General features: G+C 47.3%; 1 protein-coding gene across 3 annotated transcripts in view; it reads left to right on the forward strand.

The window, feature by feature from the left end:
- The window catches only part of SLIT1 (slit guidance ligand 1), a 342047-nt gene that overhangs the window by 287922 nt on the left and 31734 nt on the right, over nucleotides 1-22391 (forward strand). For all 3 annotated transcript variants that reach the window (XM_066601325.1, XM_066601327.1, XM_066601326.1), the window contains 7 exons: nucleotides 2697-2829; nucleotides 3625-3693; nucleotides 4542-4613; nucleotides 6475-6546; nucleotides 6638-6709; nucleotides 14248-14411; nucleotides 18428-18552. In XM_066601325.1, the coding sequence (XP_066457422.1) occupies nucleotides 2697-2829; nucleotides 3625-3693; nucleotides 4542-4613; nucleotides 6475-6546; nucleotides 6638-6709; nucleotides 14248-14411; nucleotides 18428-18552 (707 nt within the window). The remainder of the gene's footprint in view (nucleotides 1-2696; nucleotides 2830-3624; nucleotides 3694-4541; nucleotides 4614-6474; nucleotides 6547-6637; nucleotides 6710-14247; nucleotides 14412-18427; nucleotides 18553-22391) is intronic.

The raw sequence follows: 22391 nt of genomic DNA on the forward strand, positions 1-22391 counted from the left end.
CCGGTTCTAATGAACCAAACTCAGATCACAATGTTGTTCATTAGGACTGTGGCGTTTTGCAGCAGACTGAATGGTGAAAAATTATTAATTAAATTATTAACATTTCTCATGGAGGAGCATCAAAAGTAATTCCACACGGGGTGCCATTTACCCCAAGGCCGGCTCTGCCCACATATCGGATATTCATGGTGTAAACAGCGATGGCTGTTTCCAGTCAGAGACTGAAGGGGGCGACAGTTGTGGGCCAGAGGTGGGATCCCTTCCCGTCAGGCAAAAACCTCGTAATTTGCAAACACTGTATATGACTGCATTCACAAGGAATATGCGGCATCATTCATTCCTGCGTTCTTTGGGGACTTCTGAATCTCATTGCAGAAATCAAGTCGGTGTAGGAAGTCTTACAGCCAGTGCGCTTTGGGAAGAGGGTGTGCAGACTAGGTCTCTTCCAGAAGGAAGAAAACTGTCTCTGGTGCCACCTATAGATAGTTACCTAAAGCTGATACTGGCTTGGATATCACTCAACAGAAAGAAGCAGTGCAAAACCAAAAAACATGGAGGGAGCTCGCCTTTAGGGGCGCCGAGGGTCGTGAACGACTCAACGGCTAACAATAATAATAAATCAATGCCTGACACGCTGACCTACAGGGAGCTGACAATAGGTGGCACTAGAGAGACAGGTTTGTTCATTCTGTAAGAGAGCTCATTTGAAAAGGTTGATAGTTTTAGTTATTCAGGTGAGCTAAGTTATGGCGCTCCTAGGACAAGTCCCTAGTACACCAGTGTGCTTTACATACTTACCCGGCTCCCTGTTCCTACACTACCACAGACAGTGCCCTGGACTCATCTCTGCAGTCTGTGTGCGCACACTGCCATAGCGGACAGTATATGTGCCCTGCACAGTCTGCATGGAGGGCTCGTACCCAGATTCCTTGGGACCTGTCATGTGACCGCCATAACTTAGTTTATGGTGCTCATAAATGATGACAGCTTCCCTTTAAAGAAGTGTTTCCAAACTCCAGTCCTCAGGGACCCCCAACAGGTCCTGTTTTCAGAATATTTCCTTAGTATTGTCAGTGCATCAGACATTGACGCAACTGTATTTACTATCCTGAAAACATGACCTGTTGGGGGTCCCTGAGGACTGGACTTGAGAAACACTGCTTTAACCCCTTATTGACAACCCCATAGTGTTTTTAAGTCCTGCTTTGCTGGGCTTTAATCCCCAAGGCTGTGAAAACACACTGCCTCTGGGAATTAAAGCCTTGCAGGCTGTGGATGTGACAGCTCCATGCGGTCAGTTACCGGAGGTAGCCGACATCCTGGAGCTGTCATGGGGGTCCGCGGGAAGCCCCCACAGTCACGTGATCGGCATTAAAGTCAATTTAAAGTTTCAGCTCCCCTTACATATCGGATCCGTAAGGGGAGCTGAGGATACTCACCCCCATGCTCCGCGATGTCCTGCGGCGTTCTGGTCCTCCAGGACGTGATGCTGGTGTCTGCGCATGCGTGGGTGGGAGAGGCAGAACCAATTTAACCATGGATGTGCTGGAAAAAAGGCAATCACAGATTCAGAAAATGACCCCCATGTCTGCCAGACCGGACCCCTTCCTGCAGTTCCAGCAGCAGCTTGTCCATTTTTTCCTGCACAAGCGAGCAGTGCGGCCTAGAATTTATTCAGTTGTGATCTGAAATCCAGTGGGTGTTCCCTCCATAATAGGGCTAGCCATGTGTCCTGTAAGTAGATTAGGGTCACAATGGGTATGTTTCTGAACACGGGACAAACGGAGATCCATTTTGGGGTGTAAATCCTCATTTTCATGTGCACTATAGAACAAAAAAATTGCCTTTAAAACAACATATTTGCAAAAATATGAAATTTTATTTTTTCTCCTCTAAATTGCATTAACTCCTGAAAAAACTGTTTGGTCAAAAAACTAATTCAACCTCAGTGAATACATTAAGTAGTTTTTAAAATGGGGCCATTTGTGGAAGTATCTATCATTCTGACACCTGTGAGCCTCACCGGGTTATTCCCACGGTTCCTTGACGAGTTATTACCACGCCACCTCAACAGGTTATTACCACGGCTCCTCACAGAGTTATTACCACGGCTCCTCGCTGGGTTATTACCACACCACCTCACTGGGTTATTACCACACCACCTCACCGAGTTTTTACCACGGCCCCTCACCGGGGTTTTTACCACGGCTCCTCACTGGGTTATTACCGCAGCTCCTCACTGGGTTATTACCGCAGCTCCTCACTGGGTTATTACCGCAGCTCCTCACTGGGTTATTACCGCAGCTCCTCACTGGGTTATTACCGCAGCTCCTCACTGGGTTATTACCGCAGCTCCTCACTGGGTTATTACCGCAGCTCCTCACTGGGTTATTACCGCAGCTCCTCACTGGGTTATTACCGCAGCTCCTCACTGGGTTATTACCACGGCTCCTCACTGGGTTATTACTGCAGCTCCTCACTGGGTCTTTACCGCAGCACCTTACAGAGTTATTACCACGCCATCTCACCGGGGCATTATCACGGCCCCTCACCAGGTTATTACCACGGCCCCTCACCGGGTTTTTACCACAGCTTCTCACCGGGTTATTACCACAGCCCCTGACCGGGTTTTTGTGCCAGTATGTAATACTTTTAATAAGATTAATTATGCTTAACTCCTGTTGTTGTCTCCACAGGACAGGAAGAGCTGAGTTGTGCCCCACAGCCGCAGTGCCCGCAGGAGTGTACGTGCCTGGACACCGTAGTGCGCTGCAGTAATAAGCACTTGTTATCACTGCCTAAGGGAATACCCAAGAACGTCACAGAACTGTACGTCACACGGCTGTATGTTCACATGCAGCAGATTTGCTGCAGCGATGTCTTCGTCTGTCCATACATCTGGATGGGGGTTGCAGAAATAAATGTTCTGCTGCAGAAACAACCCCTTCAGATCATGGAGACGTTTCTGTCCCAAATCTGCTGAGTAATAAACTATTCTTGTTATTTGAGATATTAAGTAATTACATCTGATCATATGTTTGCGCAAGGGTGGAGAAGAAGTTACCTGAGGACTCAGGCTTTATTATCTGTAATCACTGGAGATATTGGCTGAGCATCCCAGAAAATACACATAATGTGCCCAATTCCCTTAAAGGTTGGCTCCATGCATCCGCTAGTAGTCCGAATGCTGATAGTCACATATCGAAGGTCATTCAGAGCGTATTGCTTTCTATTGGGCCTTTCACACTTGTGTTTTTTTCGCACAAGTATTACTTGCAGTAAAGAATCGCAGCATGAAGTATCTTTGTGCGTATTACATGCCAAGATAGTGTATATCTTGTACGTGCTCTTAGATCGCCCATTGTTTTCAGTGGGACTGACAGCAGCAGTGTCGGCCCCATTAAAAGTAATGGCAGAACTGCATGACTGAGACAGACACAGCGGAGGCTCTCTTCATCCCCGAAGTGATGCAAGGATGTTTTCCCATGAAAGCACCCCGCATCCTTGGGGATTTCACTTGGCGGGGAGTGCGATACGGAGACGGTATTCACGAAGTTAGCCTTAATGTTTCTAATTTCTGCATACAAAAGTAAATGGGCTGTAAACGTGTTTTTCCTTATACAGATACCTGGATGGCAATCAGTTCACAATGGTACCCAAGCAGCTGTCTACATTCAAGTACTTACAACTGGTGTAAGTATATAGCTGTGCGATTATCTGCGTATGGAAATGTGTCAATTAAATCCTACTACACAGTGAAATACTTATGAGACAGATAGCCAACTACACAGATCTTGTCTAGCACCGATGACCCGGCCTTGGCTAGTCTAGCATCGATGACCCCGCCTCGGCTAGTCTAGCACCGATGACCCAGCCTCGGCTAGTCTAGCACCAATGACCCCGCCTCGGCTAGTCTAGCACCGATGACCCCGCCTCGGCTAGTCTAGCACCGATGACCCCGCCTCGGCTAGTCTAGCACCGATGACCCGACCCCGGCTAGTCTAGCACCGATGACCCGGCCCCGGCTAGTCTAGCACTGATGACCCGGCCTCGGCTAGTCCAGCACTGATGACCCGGCCTCGGCTTGTCTAGCACCGATGACCCGGCCTCGGCTAGTCTAGCATCGATGACCCCGCCTCGGCTAGTCTAGCACCGATGACCCCGCCTCGGCTAGTCTAGCACCGATGACCCCGCCTCGGCTAGTCTATCACCGATGACCCGGCCCCGGCTAGTCTAGCACCGATGACCCCGCCTCGGCTAGTCTAGCACCGATGACCCCGCCTCGGCTAGTCTAGCACCGATGACCCCGCTTGTTGGAACTTGCTCAGATTGCTGGGTTTTCCCATCTAATGTGGATTCACACTGAAATCCATAGAAAACTTACATATAGTAAAGCTCTGATCATGAGAGGGCCGGGGTTCTAATAAAGGGACCATTCAATTATAAGAAGTGTGTGAGCTCTGATTGGAAGGGTTAATGGAGATAAAGGAATGAATAGCTATTCATTCTCCTACTCATATCTATTCTCTTGTATTTTACAGAGACCTGAGCAACAACAAAATCAGCTCCCTCAGCAACTCTTCCTTCACGAACATGAGCCAGCTCACCACATTGTAAGTTCTTTTCTGCAAACAAGGTCACCCGTGGACTTGTGTGATGTGAGGGGTCTGCCTGCGCTGAATGCTGCAGCCCGCTCGGAAAACAACCTTCATTATTGTGTAAAGAAATCTCCAGAAGGCAATTAGGTTTCATTCTTGTATAAGTCATCAGGTTAGCCGCCGAGCAGAAGTAGGACAAACAGTTCCCCGCAATGCTGTTATCACCGTTTGTTTTATTCCTCCAAATGTTTGACAGTCTTCTTACAGAATCCGACTTCATATTCACCATACATACATAGATCTAGAATGGGGGGTATTCTTCTTTATAGAATGAACTTGTCAGTTTGGGGAATATTAAAGGGGATCTGTCACCTACTTTTAGCCCTATTAGATAACCGTATGCGTTGGAAGGTGACCTGCTAAGTTTGGGGATGTAAGTGTTTTACTTACCTTCCCCGTTGTTCCACCCGGTGTGCTAAATAGTCCGCCAATTCTAATTTTATAATGGGTGGGCTTCTGAGCAGCGCCACTCAATGCACTGGGCAGTGGCTTTTAGTGCGGACGTTGGGGGAACAACAGGGAAGGTAAGTGTAACTCTAACATCCCCGGACTCAGCTACTTTCAGCCCATAAGCTAAGTTTGTAGGGCTAAAAGTAGGGGACAGAGTCTCTTTAAGCTCAGCATGGCTGACAGTATGGGGGATCTAAGATCAGGTAACAGCATTCCCTGATTGCACACAGACTTGGAAGCTGCGGTTTGTACACAGTAGTGTGGTAAAGTAACCCTTGTTCAAAAGCTTGACCCCTCATAACCCAAAAAGAAATTCACTGTTTGTGATGGTATCATAAAAAAGGAACTAGTCAGATCTTACATATCATAAAGCTTAATGGTCCTTAGGATAGGCTGTAAATAGTAGATCGACAGGCATCTGCTGTTCGGGATCCCCACCCATGAGTTATTTGCTGGGTCGGTGAGCCTGTGCATGGAGATGGTTTCTGCAGGAAGCAGACTGCTGCATTCCTATCTGGTATTACAGGCCATTCACACCAATGGGAACTTTACCTGTAATACCAAACCTGGCCACTGCAGTGGGAACAGAGCTGTCTGCTTCCTGCAGAAATCAGCAACATGCACAAGCAGGCAGCAGGACCTCGCTATTCATGGCGTGTCCTGAGGATAGGCCTTAGTAGCTTACACCTGGACATCCCCTTTAAGCACTGTCCTGCATAAAGTATTCAGTAAGCTTTCATCTATAAATCTATCACTAATACATAACATAGTTCTATTACTTTTTTTCATGCAAGGTTAACTAATGAGCAGGGTGGGGTGCAATTCAGTAAAATGGCAAACATCTCCCTCCATCTACACCTACTCTTACGTAAAGCTGGGGGTCTGACAACCTATAGGAGTCCAGAAGTTCAGCTTCTCCAGTCTGAAAGGGAATGTGCTATCAGAAAATGACATTGTGTAAATCAACTTTTATTAGGCCCTTTTACTCGGCCCAATTACCAGGCAGGAACATTCATCTCAGCCATTCAACTGACAACTGGGCTTTGTAAAAGGGCCAGCGATCAGCTGACCAATAGGAGAATGCTTCTTAATTGACGGCTCGTTGATTGTCAGCAAGCATAAAAATACTCTCTGATCAGCCGTAGATCTCCCCGAGTGAATGCGGAGCTGTACGGCCGGCCTATGGGAACGAGCTCCAATCAACAGCCTTGTCAATCAGTACTTGTTTACATCGGGCCCATTGCAGAAAGGACCCTTATATAACATTTAATCAGATTCAAGAATAGATGAAAGATACATGTTAATGCCCGTCTGTGACCGTTATATAGCATTCTATTACTGAACACGCTCATTCTCATCCCGCCAGGATACTCAGCTACAACTCCCTGAGGTGCATTCCTCCGCTGGCATTTGAAGGGCTGAAATCCTTGAGGCTCCTGTAAGTAGACGTCCGATCCTGCATCCTGTCTTCACTGACTGTATAACAAGCCCATATTAATTATTAATGAGCCTTCCCAATCGTGTTGTAGGTCTGTGCATGGCAATGACATCTCTACTCTGCCTGAAGGAATCTTTTCAGATGTCTCCTCTCTCTCCCACTTGTAAGTAGACACTAGACTCTCCACACAGACCAGACGACCGCCGCGTCACTTTAGCTTTCATTTTCTTATATCCTTGAAATTACTTCTTAAGATCGGAATACTTTTGTGAAAGACACAATGTCACCTCTCCAAACGTGTCGGTTTTAGTAAATAATTCCATTTACCAAGTCATAATAACCATTCTGGAGCATCTTGTCCTCTGGTAACCCTTCCGTGAAATGTATGAATGAATTGACAAGTATGCGTTCCCACACGATGACCCTGTCCGATCACCACTGAGAGCTCCAGAGGGTGCAGGAACACGGCCCCTTCACAAGAGGAATAGTAGCACCCAGTTAGAGGAGTATTCAAAATAACAACGTGGAGATCTGAAGCTGGCTGGTAAGCAGCGGTGGCGCAGGGCAGCAGAAAAAAGGTACTAGAGCTCAGTTTGATGATTTAGATGGACGTTTGAAAAAATGGCAAGAAGTGGAAATGTTAGGGAAGTTTTGGAAATGTAGTCCAGTCTGCCTCCATTATACCCCTGTAATGTATTCCTGCATTTCCAGGAAGCATAAAAGAGGAATGTCACAATGCAGAGTCATAAGGAATGATGACCCAGAAGGTTACAGATCCTCTCTAAGCTGCACAGAGATGCAGAACTTGTTGTGAAATATCGTAAAGGGCCGATAGTTCATTAGTAGTCTGGCACTACCAATGCACTGTAGGGATTAGGCAGTTTGACGATTACATTGAGCATCTTGGGCAGCCAAAAACAGGACCCGGAACATGCAGACTGGAGGGACGGCAGAGAATAACAACTACAGGGGTCATACACATGAGTGATGTTTTCCTGCATGGCACTGCCATGTTATGCAGGAAACAAATCGCGGCATGTTCTATCTTGTTTTCAATGGGGCCAGTGGCAGCATTATGCTAGGTACACTCAATGCGATGTGTCCCATTGAAAATAATGGGAGAAACCCTCTGATCTTCCGTCACGGCTGATCCCCAAAGTGATGCGAGGCTGTTTTGACGTGAAAATGCCTTGCATCTGCGGGGAATTCACATGGTGGGAGAGCGATATGGGGCCGTGATTCACTACCTTCAAATAAGACCTACCCTGAAAATAAGTCCTAGCCTAATTTTAGGAAGGTTGAAATATAAGCCCTACCTCGAAAATGAGCCCTAGTTACACTTCATAAATAAAAGAAGAAGAATAGATTACCTAGCAGGCTCGGTCCAGGTCCCTCCCACTGCTTTCTAGAGTTTCAGCATAGTTCGGAGCGGTTCCCACAGTCCTCAGAAATCCCACCTCCAGGAAGCGATGGCTGTGATTAGTTCTTTGTTCGCTGCTCAGCCAATCAATGCGGTGCTGGATGAACCAATGCGACAGCCAATTCATAAATCCCGCCACTACAACGCGATGGCTGTTGATTGGTTTAGCAGCGCATTGGTTCTTCAAGTGCTGCGTAACCAGAAAGTGATGTTGTATGAGCAGCCAAGGGCTGCAGGAAGTGTATCAGAGCTGTGGAGAGCATCAGGAGGGACGTGGACCGAGCTAGGTAAGTATAAGAAGACAAACCCCCTGAAAATAAGACCTAGTGCCTCTTTTGCGGTAAAACTTTATATAAGACAGGGTCTTATTTTCAGGGAAACACGGTATCCATTTTACTATTTGCTAAGCAGAGTAAATAACTAAAACAAAGTCCATCTTTAATCAGCTGTCTTCCCCTGCACACACACTTGTGTGAGCGAAGGTCAATCTTCAAGCCTTGTAAACGTCTGATTGTCCTGTTCATATGCCAAAATATCTGAATACGTGTGTCAAATAAGTTACAGAATGGAGTGGGGAACAAGATGGTGTTCAGCAAACACTATGGCTTCTCTCACAGACTAAACTTACAGCGGGGCGCACCTGAGCAGCACTGCCACTTCAATCAGCTGATCAGCGGGGATCCTTGTCATCAGACCCCCGCCAATCAACCATTGTTAGTCCATCCTGAGAATGGGTCATCAATACTTTAGTCCTGGAAAACCCCTGTAAGCCTTCATGCCCATGGCAGAGCTGTGTGTATGTAGCCTGGACGGAGGCATGCAGAGTCCTCAGCCTTTGTACTGTAGGCCCTCTGCATGCTGTATTAGGCTACTGCTGGAAAGCTACAGTAGAAGTCATTGTAGGTTGTGGTTGTGACTACTTACGATCACAGGGCTAAACTGCAATCTTTGGTCATGTGACCTGAGTCACAGCGAGAGTTGCCGTATAGTCCTAGCCTCGTGGGGATAATACTCCACTAATACTGCATCTGATGGAGCATGCTATGATTTTTTTCCCTAAACACTGAGATTTGGGTGAATTTCTTAAGCGGAAATTTCTGCTGCATTCTCCAAAACAGTGGCATAGCTATAGGGGTTGTAACTGGGACCTGGTCCCTAAGCCAGGGGGGCCCAGAAGCCCCCCTCGCAACATTACCTTCACTGCAACCCCGGGAGCGCCCCACTATGGGTGCTGCAGCACCAATCAGCCTTTCCTACGCTTAGAAGGCGTTACTCTGCAGCCCTCATCCCCGGTGCCCCCACACTTTCGGTGGGCGCCACTGCATGACATAGTGCAACTCCTCCCACTGTCTTAAATGCCTAAAGCATAAGTAGAGGCAAGACGTCGCATCGCCCGACTAGCGGCCTGTTGCATCAGGACAGATTTAGTGAAGAAGGGACAATGGCCTTTGCTGGAGTGAAGGTGCCGGGTTGGAGGGCTGGAGAGACATTGGATGCGACAGGAGCAGAAGCTGCCACATCCATGGAAGCTTCCCCCCAATTTGCTCTTCTTAGGCACTTCAAGCTACTACTGTAAGGATAGAAGTAAGTGTCCCTGCCTACTGTACTTGCCTTCCGTGTATGTACGGGTGTGCGTGTGATATATATATATTATACTTTGGTATCTTGGGGATATTGAGCTCACAGGATCGCCATCCTTCCTCCGCCTAGATGGGTGGTCGCACCTCAGTAACTCACGTTCAGGCCAGAATTTGTAGTAAAACTCAGGAAATCTATTTATTTAGGTGACATCACAGACAAAATAACAGAAACTGCGTACTGCTGTACAAAGACGTAACTTGAAGCTTTTGGGCCCTAATGCAAAACCTGTAACAGGGCCCCCAACTATAATGCTTTATTCATAGTACTGGAGAAGAGAGGCCTTATGGGCCCCCTAAGGCTCCTGGGCCCGGGTGCAGCCGCATCCCCTGCACCCTCTATAGTTACACCAGTGCTGCTGTAATAGTCACAGTACACACATTTATGAGAATACTTCCCCGGCCGTCTGGCCACTAAATAATGCAGGATCTCTCGCACCCACTATATCAGGCCTAGTGCCGCAAACACAAAGTCCATGACATTTATTGCTCATGCAGGGTGCCCTCCTGGGGGGGCGTCATCCCGTGAGGATCCCTTTCAGCCACCATTAGGCTCCACACTCCCCAGAGCTACCATCTCTCACGGACCTCACAGGGCCCTCTCAGACTCCGACTATAGCAGAGCTGAAGGTTTTATTTCCTCCCTGCTGCACCCACACAGGTGTTTTCTCTAATTTAATAGCAGAATGATTGCTCTACCGCCCCCTGCAGGCAATCTGTGCTACTACACTGCTACAATACACCGTTATGTATGTGCGTGTTTGTATATACACACCTCTGTGTGTATGGTCTTTGTGTGTATATAGTGTATGTACTGTAGAAATAACAATATAACAGTATGTAGATGCCTGCAAACATTTTTTTTTTTTAGGAAAATGCCACCGTTTTTAGATGTTGTTGCATGTGACTACGTACAGATTTGGGAAAAGGTACATGTAGTATTGCAGCGCAGCTTTTGATCATGCAGCACATTGCCACAGATGGGGTACGTTCACACATAGCGGAAAAGGGAGCGGATTTTCCACAGCAGAAAATCCACATCATTTCTGCATCAAAAGCTTATTTTCGCCATTTCAATAAAAGAGGTGAAGTCTGCTGCGGATCTGGACCGGGGTGCAGATTGTGATGAGGTTATTGATACGGAAAGGATTTGGATTTTCTGCTGCGGAAATCCGCGCTGTTTTCCACGATGCATAAAAGTACTGTAAAACCCACTGCGTATAAACCCCGTACACGGTCAGCCGCCACATGTTAATCACATGTCCACAATTGTAGATAAAAATGGATATGGTGTTTGTGGAGAAGAGCAATATAGCGCACCGCACAGGGCAACGTCTACCCTCAGGCCAGCCCTGCTGTGTGAGCGGTGCGGCTGTAGATCTCAAGCACAGGGGGGCTCTGCGCTACTTTGTGGGGGTACTATTACTTTTTTTAGCACTACTACTATGGGAGGGCAGTGACAGAGTCAGATGCAGCAGCATGAGCATGTGCAGAGAGTAATGGTTACTCCAAGAAGCCTTATGGCGGACTTAGCTTAGACAGAGAAGGGAAAGGAAATGACACCAATTGCAGGAGACGCCCCCTGTGATCACTGGAGGTAACTGCACTGTAATTGCCATCACTATGTAGAGCTACTATCGGACTATTATATGGTGACTGCATTATTTAGCGATAGGCTACATCTGAGTGTAATATATCTTCATTATTTTCTACTGAAGACACAGCACAGTGTAATGTACAGTGTAGTACAGAGAAGGGTGTGCCAGCGACCAATCCCCCCCCCCCCCGACCCACGTCACAAACCTCTCACCAGCCAAACCAGATACCTAAAGCACACTGAGGAGGGGCAAAACCCCGAAACAGCTGTCTGTGTATGGTTATTCCGGCTTTGGCTCACAATTCCCAGTCATTGTTATTAAGCTTATCTAAAAGGTCTAACATTGACTTGCAGGAATGCTGCCTTCCAATAGATGGCGCTGCAAAAGTATTGTTCCATCTTCCCTATTTGCATACAGCAAAGGCTGATATCGGGATGAATGATCGTTACTACGATGCCTTGTCCCCATACAGCCATCGTTGGTCAGCGGCACATCTGCCTGTTCACAGGGGGACTCAGGGAACGTGCCAGCGTTTCTATGCATGAGTGATGGCCACGATCAGCGTTTGCTGCTTTGCCGGCTGGTCTGGGATTGATGATTGGGGAAGGAAGGTTTGGGTGGGCATCGGACCCTGTAGAAGCTGTTAGTAGAGCAGATCTCATGATCGGGCCGGATTACATCAGTTATTCAGTTATAGAGACTAACAACAATATTTCGGTGGAATCCGCCCTTCGCCTCCCTGTTCACCTTTCGGCTTTGTAGTTGTTCGCTCATTCAGATCCTTGCTGGTTTCCAGGCAGCGCTGCCAAACTGCTTTCTTGTTTTACTCACTCTTTTGTTTCATTTGGTGCATGGAGTCGCCGTTCTTCATACTTAACAGAAAAATAAACTGATTCACCGGCGAATATCTCCAGGAATTCTTTTCTTTACAGCGTGATTTATGACGGCGGCGCGCACCGTGTCTGCCAGCCGCTAAACAAAAGGCTAAATAGCAGCAGGTATTTATATAGGAGGTAGATGTTAACACTGTCCTCAGCCATTCATTCAGTGCTGCTGGCTGCTCACTGGCGCCACCCGGTGGGACGCACTGTAATGCAGCGTGTAGCTTAAAGGAGCCGTTCCGATGTAAACCTGCACTTGTCATGGGAGAGGTTAGTTCTATAAAGGAGCCCAGCGCGGACATCTCCGGGGCTGCAGGTATCTGGGCTTCCTTCACACACTTTTTGGAAGTGTTTTTCTACTTGGCACACACTTTTTACAAACAGTTTTTGGATTGCTGACCTTTTTACATATTTTTAAGGCTACATTCACACGAACGTAAATCTCGCACGGATTTTGTGCACTGCGAGACGCGCAAATCTCGTGCGATTAAAAACTGCATTCTTTTGAATGGAGACATTTTTTATTAATTTTTTTTCTTCCTCACAGCGATGCTGCGAGGTAAAAGATCGCATGCTCTTCTTCTGTGCAGCCGTTGGAACGGATCGCCCATTGTTTTCAATTGTCAACACCTCACATGCCGTGCGATGTGATGTTTCCCATTGATATCAGTGGCAAACACTTGCTGATCCTCCTCCGTGCGTGAAACGAGCGCCGGAGGATCAGAACTTCACAGAAGGGATGCAAAGTATTTTGCATGAAAAACGACTCACATCCGCGGATAAAACGCAGGTTGGCAAGCAGAATACCGCGCTCGTCCGTGTGAAGGTAGCCTAAAATGCAATTTTTGTGGGATTTTTCATAACCATCTTTTTTTACCTTCTACAACTTGTGAGAATTGTATCAAATGTCACATGATGCTGATACATATTCTGCATCTCTGAATGCCACTAGGAGGCGGAGTCATTTTGCATGCACCCCCCACCCCCAGCGACTGCAGGGAGATTGCAACAAATCTTGCGTCTTTTTAAAGGGTCTGAATTCTTAAGGCCATAACACGCACCAAAACCCGCGGTGTAATTTGCCTCTGCGGAACTCCACACCAAATACACAGGTCTAATTGCAGGCAGATTTAAAACAAGTTTTCCAGGCAGCGCCCGCCATCATGGCTGTAATACATCAGGCTCGGAGCAGAAGCCGCTTCTCCGACCCTTGTACAGGGGCCGGCGCTTGTAATTGCAGGCTGGGGTCCCATTGATGTCAATGACAGCTGCACCTGCAATTATGAGCGCTGGCCACTGCACCGGAGTCGGAGCAGTGGCTTCCTTCCTTACGATCTCGGTGTATCTCAGCAGCGATAGCAGGCGCTGCCTGGAAAACCTCTTTAAGCCATTTTCATTGGAGAGCTTGTTCAGTGCAGAGATTGTCAGTCCGCGGGCATCATGGCGGTTAGTGACCGGCACCTGTTTGTCCCATGAATGTAGGGGTGTGGTATTTATAGGTGCACTATTTGTACTGTGTTGAGCTTGAAAAGGCAGGTATTTTTGCTGGAACGTCGCACATTATCTTGTTGCACCATACTGGATAAGGCTTGATGGACATTCTGGATGTGTCACCTTGTCCCTGTGTAATAATTGACCCACAGCTAACATCTCGCCGCAGCATTGTATGTGAAAGCACCCTGAGGCCGAAGTCACACGGACATATGCATGCTGTGCCTGTAGAACATGGAGCTGAAATCATTGCATGGGACACGGGCATCCATGTGCTGTGTGATGTTCACAGACCCCAGACAATGCAAGCCCTAAACTGAGATGTCAAAACAGATGGGAATAGGACGGGCTGTGATTTATTTCCGATGGTCCATGTGAAATAACAGACATGCGAATAGCCTCATTGACTGTTATGTGTCCGTGTGCTCTCCAGGGAATACACAGATAGCACTCATCCCGAAAATACTGCCGTCTGAATGGGCCCTAAACACTTGAAGTGCTTGCTACACTTTTGATGCACCTTTTTTTTAACCAAAGCCAGGACGGGATACAAGAAAAAGGAAAGGCTACTACTTCTCCTCACTTTTGGACCCACTTCTCAGTGCGGATGTGTGAATACAGGCTGATGCTGTTTGTTGAAAATGAATAACTTTTTTATGGCTTTTCTTTACTAGGGCGATTGGTGCAAATCCACTTTACTGCGACTGTAATCTACGCTGGCTGTCAAGTTGGGTGAAGACTGGGTACAAAGAACCTGGCATTGCCCGCTGCACCGGACCCCCTGAAATGGATGGGAAACTTCTCCTTACCACACCAGCTAAAAAATTTGAATGCAATGGTAATGCCACATTTGTCATAGTCTTCTGTCCATTAGTTAGAGTCCTCCTACATTGAGCAGTTTGCTCCAGTAGACAAGCACAGATCAGTGAGATAGGCGCTTGTCTATTGGCCTTTACACAGGCCGATTCAGACTCTCTTAAAGGGGTTGTAACCGAAACAGGATAGGGCAGTGGTGGTGAACCTATGGCACGCGTGCCAGAGGCAGCATGCAGAGCTGTCGGCCACTCACCACGGTAGTGAATACCGGCAGGGATACCACGGCTCCCCTGCCGGTATTCACTCAGCAGCGCTGATCCCGGCGCACACTACGACGTCAGTGTGCAGCCTGAATCCTCCTCCCCTGACGTCTCCTCTTTGGTTCCACGAGAGCAAAGGGAAGAAGGCGTCTGGCAGCACACACTGTCACAGTGTGCACCCGGGATCAGCAGCAGCGTCGAGCAGAGGAGGAGGGGGTAAGTATATGGGTCTTAAGGGGGCACTATCAATATTGGGGCTTATATAGGGGATACTATTAGTAATAGTGCCACTATATTCGCCCCAGTAGTAATAGCATTACTACTTGGGACGCTGTGGGATGTCACTATTACTACTGGGCCGCTGTAATATGTCACCATTACTACTGTGGCCACTGTGGGATGTCACTATTACTACTGGGGGCCGCTGTGGGATGTCACTATTACTACTACGGGCCGCTGTGGGGTGTGACTATTACCACTGGGGCCACTGTGGGATGTCACTATTACTACTGCGGGCCACTGTGGGTTGTCACTATTACCACTGGGGCCACTGTGGGATGTCACTATTACTACTGCGGGCCACTGTGGGGTGTCACTATTACTACTGTGGCCACTGTGGGATGTCACTATTACTACTGGGGGCCGCTGTTGGATGTCACTATTACTACTGCGGGCTGCTGTGGGGTGTCACTATTACCACTGGGGCCGCTGTGGGGTGTCACTATTACAACTGGGGGCCACTGTGAGGGACACTATTGCTACTGGGGCCACTGTGGGATGTCACTATTACTACTGGGGGCCGCTGTGGGATGTCACTATTACTACTGAGGCCACTGCGGGATGTCACTATTACTACTGGGCCGCTGTGGGATGTCACTATTACAGCTAGGCCTGCTCTGTGGGCTGTCACTATAACCACTGGGGCCGCTCTGTGGGCTGTCACAATTACCGCTGGGGCCTTCCTGGGGGTCACTATTACTCCTGGGGTATGTTTACATGTGGCAGAAATGCTGCAGAATGTCCTCAACGGAAGTTTGCAATGCGATTTTAACTTTAGAAAGTCCCATTGACAATCGCGTAAAATAAAATGGAGCGATATCGCGTTTAAAAAACGCGCGAGAAAAACACAAGTGTGCAGGAGCCCTTAGTCTTCTCCTCATTGCTGGGGGTGCAATTACTTTACACCAAGGAGGACACTGAGACCCCTACTGATCAGCGAACTATCCACTGTCCTGTGGATAGGGGTTAACAGGGTTAACTTGTAATTGTGATACAACCACTTTATGAGCATCTGTTTGCCTGATCATCAGGCCATGTGACAGTGCTGCCAATCACCCAACCAGCAAGCAAACTCTCCTTCACTGACTGATTGCATCTTTTATGTAGTACACAGACTCATCATTGTCCGCAGCCCAACTGTTCATGTGAACAGGCTACATGCTGCCATCAAAGATGGAACTGAGAACAAACAATCGTTCGTCCCTGATGGAGTCCATATGGGCCGGTGTAAAGGGGAGGTAAACCAGCGCCAATCTCACTGATCAGTGTTGGTCGTTTGGAATAAATTGCTCTTTGTAAAACGATTCTTAGAGGACGAACAGTCATTCATACGATTGTCCATCCGCATAGTTTCAGCATTCTCAGCAGTACAGTCCTGTTCATCAGGTGATGCGTAGCGCCATCATATGGCCTGATGATCGGCAAATGAGCATCCATAGGCACATTCTTGCCCAATGATTTTGTAGTGTGAAAGGCCCTTTAGAGCTACACTTACTACATTTATGTACATGTATGTTCTCAGCTCCTCGATCTGTACAGATATCTTTTAGAAGGGGATCAAGTAGACCCTTATAAGACACTTGGTGTGGGCAGTTTGAGAGAAGAAAGATGGTCGGTGCAGAAATCCAGTTGTCTACATTATTGCATGGGCAAAAGGTGCTACAACTACCCATCTCTACTAAATGTGGCCTGCCGAATACTCCCTGCTAGGTTGCTGTGGCTCCAACTTGTGTCTTACAGTAGTTCCAGCTGCGGTATTATCCGAGCACTGTATGGCACTATTATTTAGGCATTATTATTTAGATCGTATTATTTCCTCCATTAGACATGGAGTTTTTCCCAGGGATCTCTACAGACCTTCATCTGTCCTATGGGATCAGACGCTGCATTGCTATATTTCTCCCAACATTTAAAGCAATCCTCCAGTTTCAGAACAAAATTCAGTTTCGGGCCCGAAGGGTATATTACTGTTGTTTTTCTCTACCGTTGTCCCTTCGGATCTGCCAGTATGGGATTTATTTTCAGCCCTACAAGATGGACAGAGCAGTTTCTGGCTACCCAATGCACACTATGTACTGCTCTCTGATTGGCTAGCATTGATCATGTGGGCAGTGACAGCCAATCAGAGAGCAGGTACAGCGCATTGGTAGTCTAACACTACCAATTCACTGTTGAGATTAGGTAGTATGCAGATTGCAAACGCAATCCGGGATAGCTGAAAGCAGAATCCATAATCGGCAGATTGGAGGGAGTGCAAAGAAGAACAACTGCAGATGATATACCCTTCTCCTCCTCCGGGTCCAGGGCAGAAATTTGGCCCAAAACCAGAAGGTTTTTTTAATTGATTTGTACTAGAATTTCAAGTTATAGGGTATAACTTGCTGATGCTGAGACCCCCGCCGATCTCGATAACTGGACTCCCATGTCCCATGCGTGGTCAGTGCTCCATTCCTTTTTATGGGGCTGACGGAAATACCCCAGCGGGTGCCACTTTGGGTATCTTGGCACCCCCATTGAAAGTGAAAAGAGCATTGGTGAGCTCAAACGGCCAGCGCTTTATTCAGTCTCCTCCTCACTGCGGGAGTAAAGCAATCCTGCAGTAAGAAGGACTCGGGACCCCCATTCTCGGGATCAGTGGGGCCTCAATGGTGAGACCCCCTCTGATCAGCAAGTCATTCCCTATTGTGTGAATAGAGGATAACCTAAAATTCTCGTAAACCGCTGTAATGACTGCTAATAGAGTAACCCACTGTGGTGCCTTTTTTCTTTTGTCTGGTCCCATCTTCGTTCACTATGGAAGTCTCATTTTTGAGAATTGGAGCCGAACAGTAAATAACTTGACCAGAATTAGAAAACTGGCCTACACTATATCACGCTCCTCGTAAGGTCATGGACTCACAAACACCTTTTCTTTACACCCAAAGACAGTCTTAGATTTCAGAGCAGGAGCTGATTTATTTTATCAGTTCCTTCCTATCGCTCTCCCTATGAGCCGCACTTCTGCGCTGGCTCCGTCACAATGTGACATCCAGTGTGTTACAGGCACGTCTGCCCCCTCCTGCAGCTGCAGCGCTCCGACGCTCTCCATTCCTCCTTTCTGCTGCTGATTAAAATGACCTTCAGCTCCTATATTATACGTGTCTCTCACAAAAACATCTGTCCCTCAGAATCCCAACACGGTACACTTGAAGCGAAATCTCGCCGACCTCACTGAATTGTTTTAGGGTCACTTTATTTATGTTTCTCCCATGGATTAGACATGATTTACTGCCGCCGTCCTCCATGGAACACCTTCTGACCATTATTTTCATCTGCAATGCATTATTGAAATTGGCTTTTCTGAGGACCCACCATAGTCATTAACAAAGGACAGCGCCAAGGTTCATAGTCGTCACGTGGCCTGTTGGGATCTAAAACAATATGTAGGAGTTTTCTATGTTTTTGTTCAGATGTTGGTTTTTAATCTTACCATTTTCTATCCTGGTATTAATTCCCACAGGGCCACCAAGCTTGAGTATCCAAGCCAAGTGTGATCCGTGCTTGTCCAGTCCTTGTCGTAACCAAGGCAGCTGTCGAAATGATGCAGTAGAGTATTATAAATGCATTTGTCCACCCGGCTTTAAGGTAAGAGCGGGTAAATGGGGTTGTATAGAATGAGACAAACATGGCTGCTTTCTACCATAACTGCATCACACCTTTCTGAAATGAATAAACACGAAGTGCAATACCGCACGCAGTATTGCAGTATATTGTATTTTGGAAATTCACATATTAAAGGGGTTGTTCAGTTGTAAACTATGGATGGCCTATCCTCAGGATAGGTCATTCATAGTAGATCAGCAGGAGTTCGCTGCTTGGGATCCCTGCCGATCAGCTGTTCAGTGGACTGGTGTGGTCATCCACTGAGCCGATTTCTACAAAAAGCAAACAGCTCTGTTCCTGCTGTAATGGTCAGGCTTGCTATTACAGGCAAAATTCCCATTCACTTCAATGAGAACTTGACCTGCAATACTAAGCCTGACCACCTCAATGGGAACAGAGCAGTCTGCTTCCTGCAAAAATTCGATCAGTGAATGAGCATACCGAAGAGTTGATCAGAGGGGGTCCTGAGCAGCAGACCTCCTCCAATCTGCTACTGATGGCCTATCCTGAGGATTGACTATAAAGAGTTTACAACTGGACAACTTCTTTAAGCCCTGCCAAAGGCCACAGGCAGGGCATAATAGGGTTAATTACATGGAAGTACTGAGAGCCTTCACTAAGCCCAAGGCTACCATGGCAACCATCAGCATCATGAGGGGCCAATGAGGACAACCCCCTCCAGGTGACGTCTTACATGCCGTGGTCAGGATTGACAGAGCATATAAGCTTTTCAAAGAGCCGTGATTAGAGCTGGCCCTGATGTCAAACAGCTGGCACCCTGGGGTATGCCGCAGGCTTGGCACCCGAGTCCTCTTCATACCCAACCAGCACCTCTGCGAACGTACATGTATGAACAGGTTAAAGGATCCCCAGTAAACGCCGCTGCTGTCTTCCATGTTCTGCCTCTATGCTCCCTCTCCTCTTCCCATAAGGGTGGTGGAACATTTTTCAGCAGGAAGAATCTAGTTTTTTGCCATTGATGTAAAGCAGAGATTCCTTTCGGCAGCTGAAGTAGATGTCAGAGAGCAGCGCAGATAGAGCCGGCACTCTCCATTATCTGAGGAGCAGAGTGCTGCTTTTAGAAGCCGCTCTCCGTGCCTGTGCCTGCTATTTAGTGAGGAGGGCTGCGCTGTGCACTATTTATGGCGTGTTTTTACCAGGCTTAATGGTTTTTCGTGTGCAGCTGTGACTCGGGATGGGTAAGGCCTGCTTTGTGGTCTCTGCAGAAAGATACGATCTATAATATCCCTAGCAACTAAAGCCTTGCAAAATGAGCACATGTGGAGCTACACGCTCACTCACACCGCAGATGCGCGCACCGTTATTGGGGGTCATCAATTTGTATTGCGCTTGTTCACAGGAGTCTGAATTCCTTTAGGCCGGAATCACACACAGCACTCAGGTGCTTCCATACTGGAGTTTGCTGTCAGGCTATATAGAAGCACATGAAGATCCCTACACACAGTGGGGGAGGGCGCGCCATATGATAATAATAATAAACTTTATTTGTATAGCGCCAACATATTCCGCAGCGCTTACATAGACAGGGGGAATACAGAAAGACAAAATACAAACATTACAGAACCACGGTTACATAGTAATCAGTTGATGGAAACAATAGGGGTGAGGGTCCTGCTCCAACGAGCTTACATACTACAAGTAATGGGGTGATACAGAAGGTAAAGGGCTGGAGATGTGCACAGGGATGCTATACACATAGACAATGGTCAGACATTTAGCCGTGTGACAGCAGAATCGGTATGACTGCAGGAGCGGTTTATGATGGCTAGCAGGGATTGCAGTCAGTAGGTCAGGGAGCATGTTATCAGGCGGAGTACAGAGAGGTTTGTTTAGGGAATGCGGTATGCCTCCCTGAAGAGGTGCGTTTTTAGAGCACGCCTGAAGTTCTGCGAGTCCTGGATTGCCCGGGTAGCCTTTGGTAGTGCGTTCCAGAGGACCGGTGCTGCTCTGGAGAAGTCTTGGAGGCGGGAATGAGAAGTTCGAATTAAAGGGGCGCTCAGTCTGGTTTCGTTAGCAGAGCGGAGAGCCCGGGCTGGTTGATGGATTGAGATGAGGGAGGCGATATAGGGGGGTGCTGCGCTGTGGAGGGCTTTGTGGATGAAGGTAGCGAGTTTGAATTGAATTCTGTATTTAACGGGCAGCCAGTGCAGTGACCGGCACAGGGCAGAGGCATCCGAGTAGCGGCTGGACAGGAAGATGAGCCTGGCTGCCGCATTCAGGATGGACTGGAGAGGGTGAGTCTGGTGCGGGGGAGGCCGATCAGCAACGAGTTGCAATAATCGAGCCAAGAGTGGATGAGGGCGACAATAAGCGTTTTTAACGTCTCCACAGTGAGAAAAGAGCGGATTCTTGCGATGTACTTGAGGTGCAGCTGACATGTTCGGGCAAGAGATTGGATGTAGGGGGCAAAAGAGAGATCGGAGTCAAATATGACCCCAAGGCAGCGGGCATGTTGTCTAGGAGTTATGGTGGCGCCACACACTGAGATTGTGATGTCAGGATGAGGTCGGTTAGTGGAGGGTGGAAATACCAGTAAGTCAGTTTTAGAGAGGTTTAGTTTTAGGTAGAGAGAGGACATAGTGTTAGAGAAGGCGGACAGACAGTTAGTGATGTTTTGGAGGAAAGGTGCAGAGATGTCACGGGCAGAGGTGTATAGCTGGGTGTCATCAGCGTACAGGTGGTATTGGAGGCCAAAATATCAACATGGCGTCTGATATTGGTTTTTCTGATAGGGTTCAAGTTGAAAAGTGTTGGAAATCTGTCAATCATATGTGTCAAAAAAGCAGTAGCTGAGGCTTCATGGATGTGGGGGTCTCGGATATATTTTTCAACGCCTTTACTCTGAATTATGTCTAAATTGAAAAATGCCTTCCAAACAGCTCTAATGTGGCCTCAAGGCTTCACCCTGCTGCACCATAGATCCAAGTTAAGGGTGGGACTTAAAGGACATAATAGGGATACAATGAAGCCATCAGAACAGCATTAATGGTGTTGTCTTAATAGTACAGCATGCTCTGCACAGTATTTATATGACTGTTTGCGCCATTGACTTTAGTAGGTTTTTTTTTTTTTGTTTTTTTTTTTAAAGAGCCACTTTTTTCTTTTTCATTCATTATATAACTAGCCCGCCAGTATATATAAGTTGGCTAGTATTACTTTGGTTAGTTATTTCTGTCTGAAGCTTCTTGTAGTCCTTCTCCTCAGATTGGAAGTACTATGGTGTGCACCATTTCTGTCATATTTTCACCAGGCTTAACCTGAGATTTACTTGGCTTTATATTTTCTCAAGAAGTACATTTTTCGGTTAACATAAGTCCTGTGTGATGATGTTACATGAACTGTACCACACAAGCTCTTCATAGGGAAAGCAAACACTCCTATCACAGTTACTGATGATGATTAGAGGCTCCTGTCACACAGTTATAATAAAGGAGGTGATAGTTCACCCCCCCCCCCCCCCCCGACTGTGTAATTATGGTATGAATTGAATATACAATACAGAAGATAATGGCAATATCCTCCCAGCAGGCAGAGATGGTACTGGCTCTAGCTGGCCATCAATTAAGCACAGACATAAAGCTCCTCATGTGTAGATCTGCTGAGCATAACTCAAAACCCCACTAAACCAGCCGTGCTCACCTGATATTACTGCAAAACCCACAACACTGAAAAATCATGCAAGACTGATGGCTGTCTGCTCCTGTCTCCTCCACCGGCATTGATGGAATGAATGGTGACTGCAGGAGTTCTGTTTGGCGCACAGCCAGGACAGGGAAAGTAAGTATGCAATACTTTATTGA

The sequence above is a fragment of the Eleutherodactylus coqui genome, chromosome 4 (assembly GCF_035609145.1).
Source record: "Eleutherodactylus coqui strain aEleCoq1 chromosome 4, aEleCoq1.hap1, whole genome shotgun sequence".
In the NCBI taxonomy this organism is placed as follows: Eukaryota; Metazoa; Chordata; class Amphibia; order Anura; family Eleutherodactylidae; genus Eleutherodactylus; species Eleutherodactylus coqui.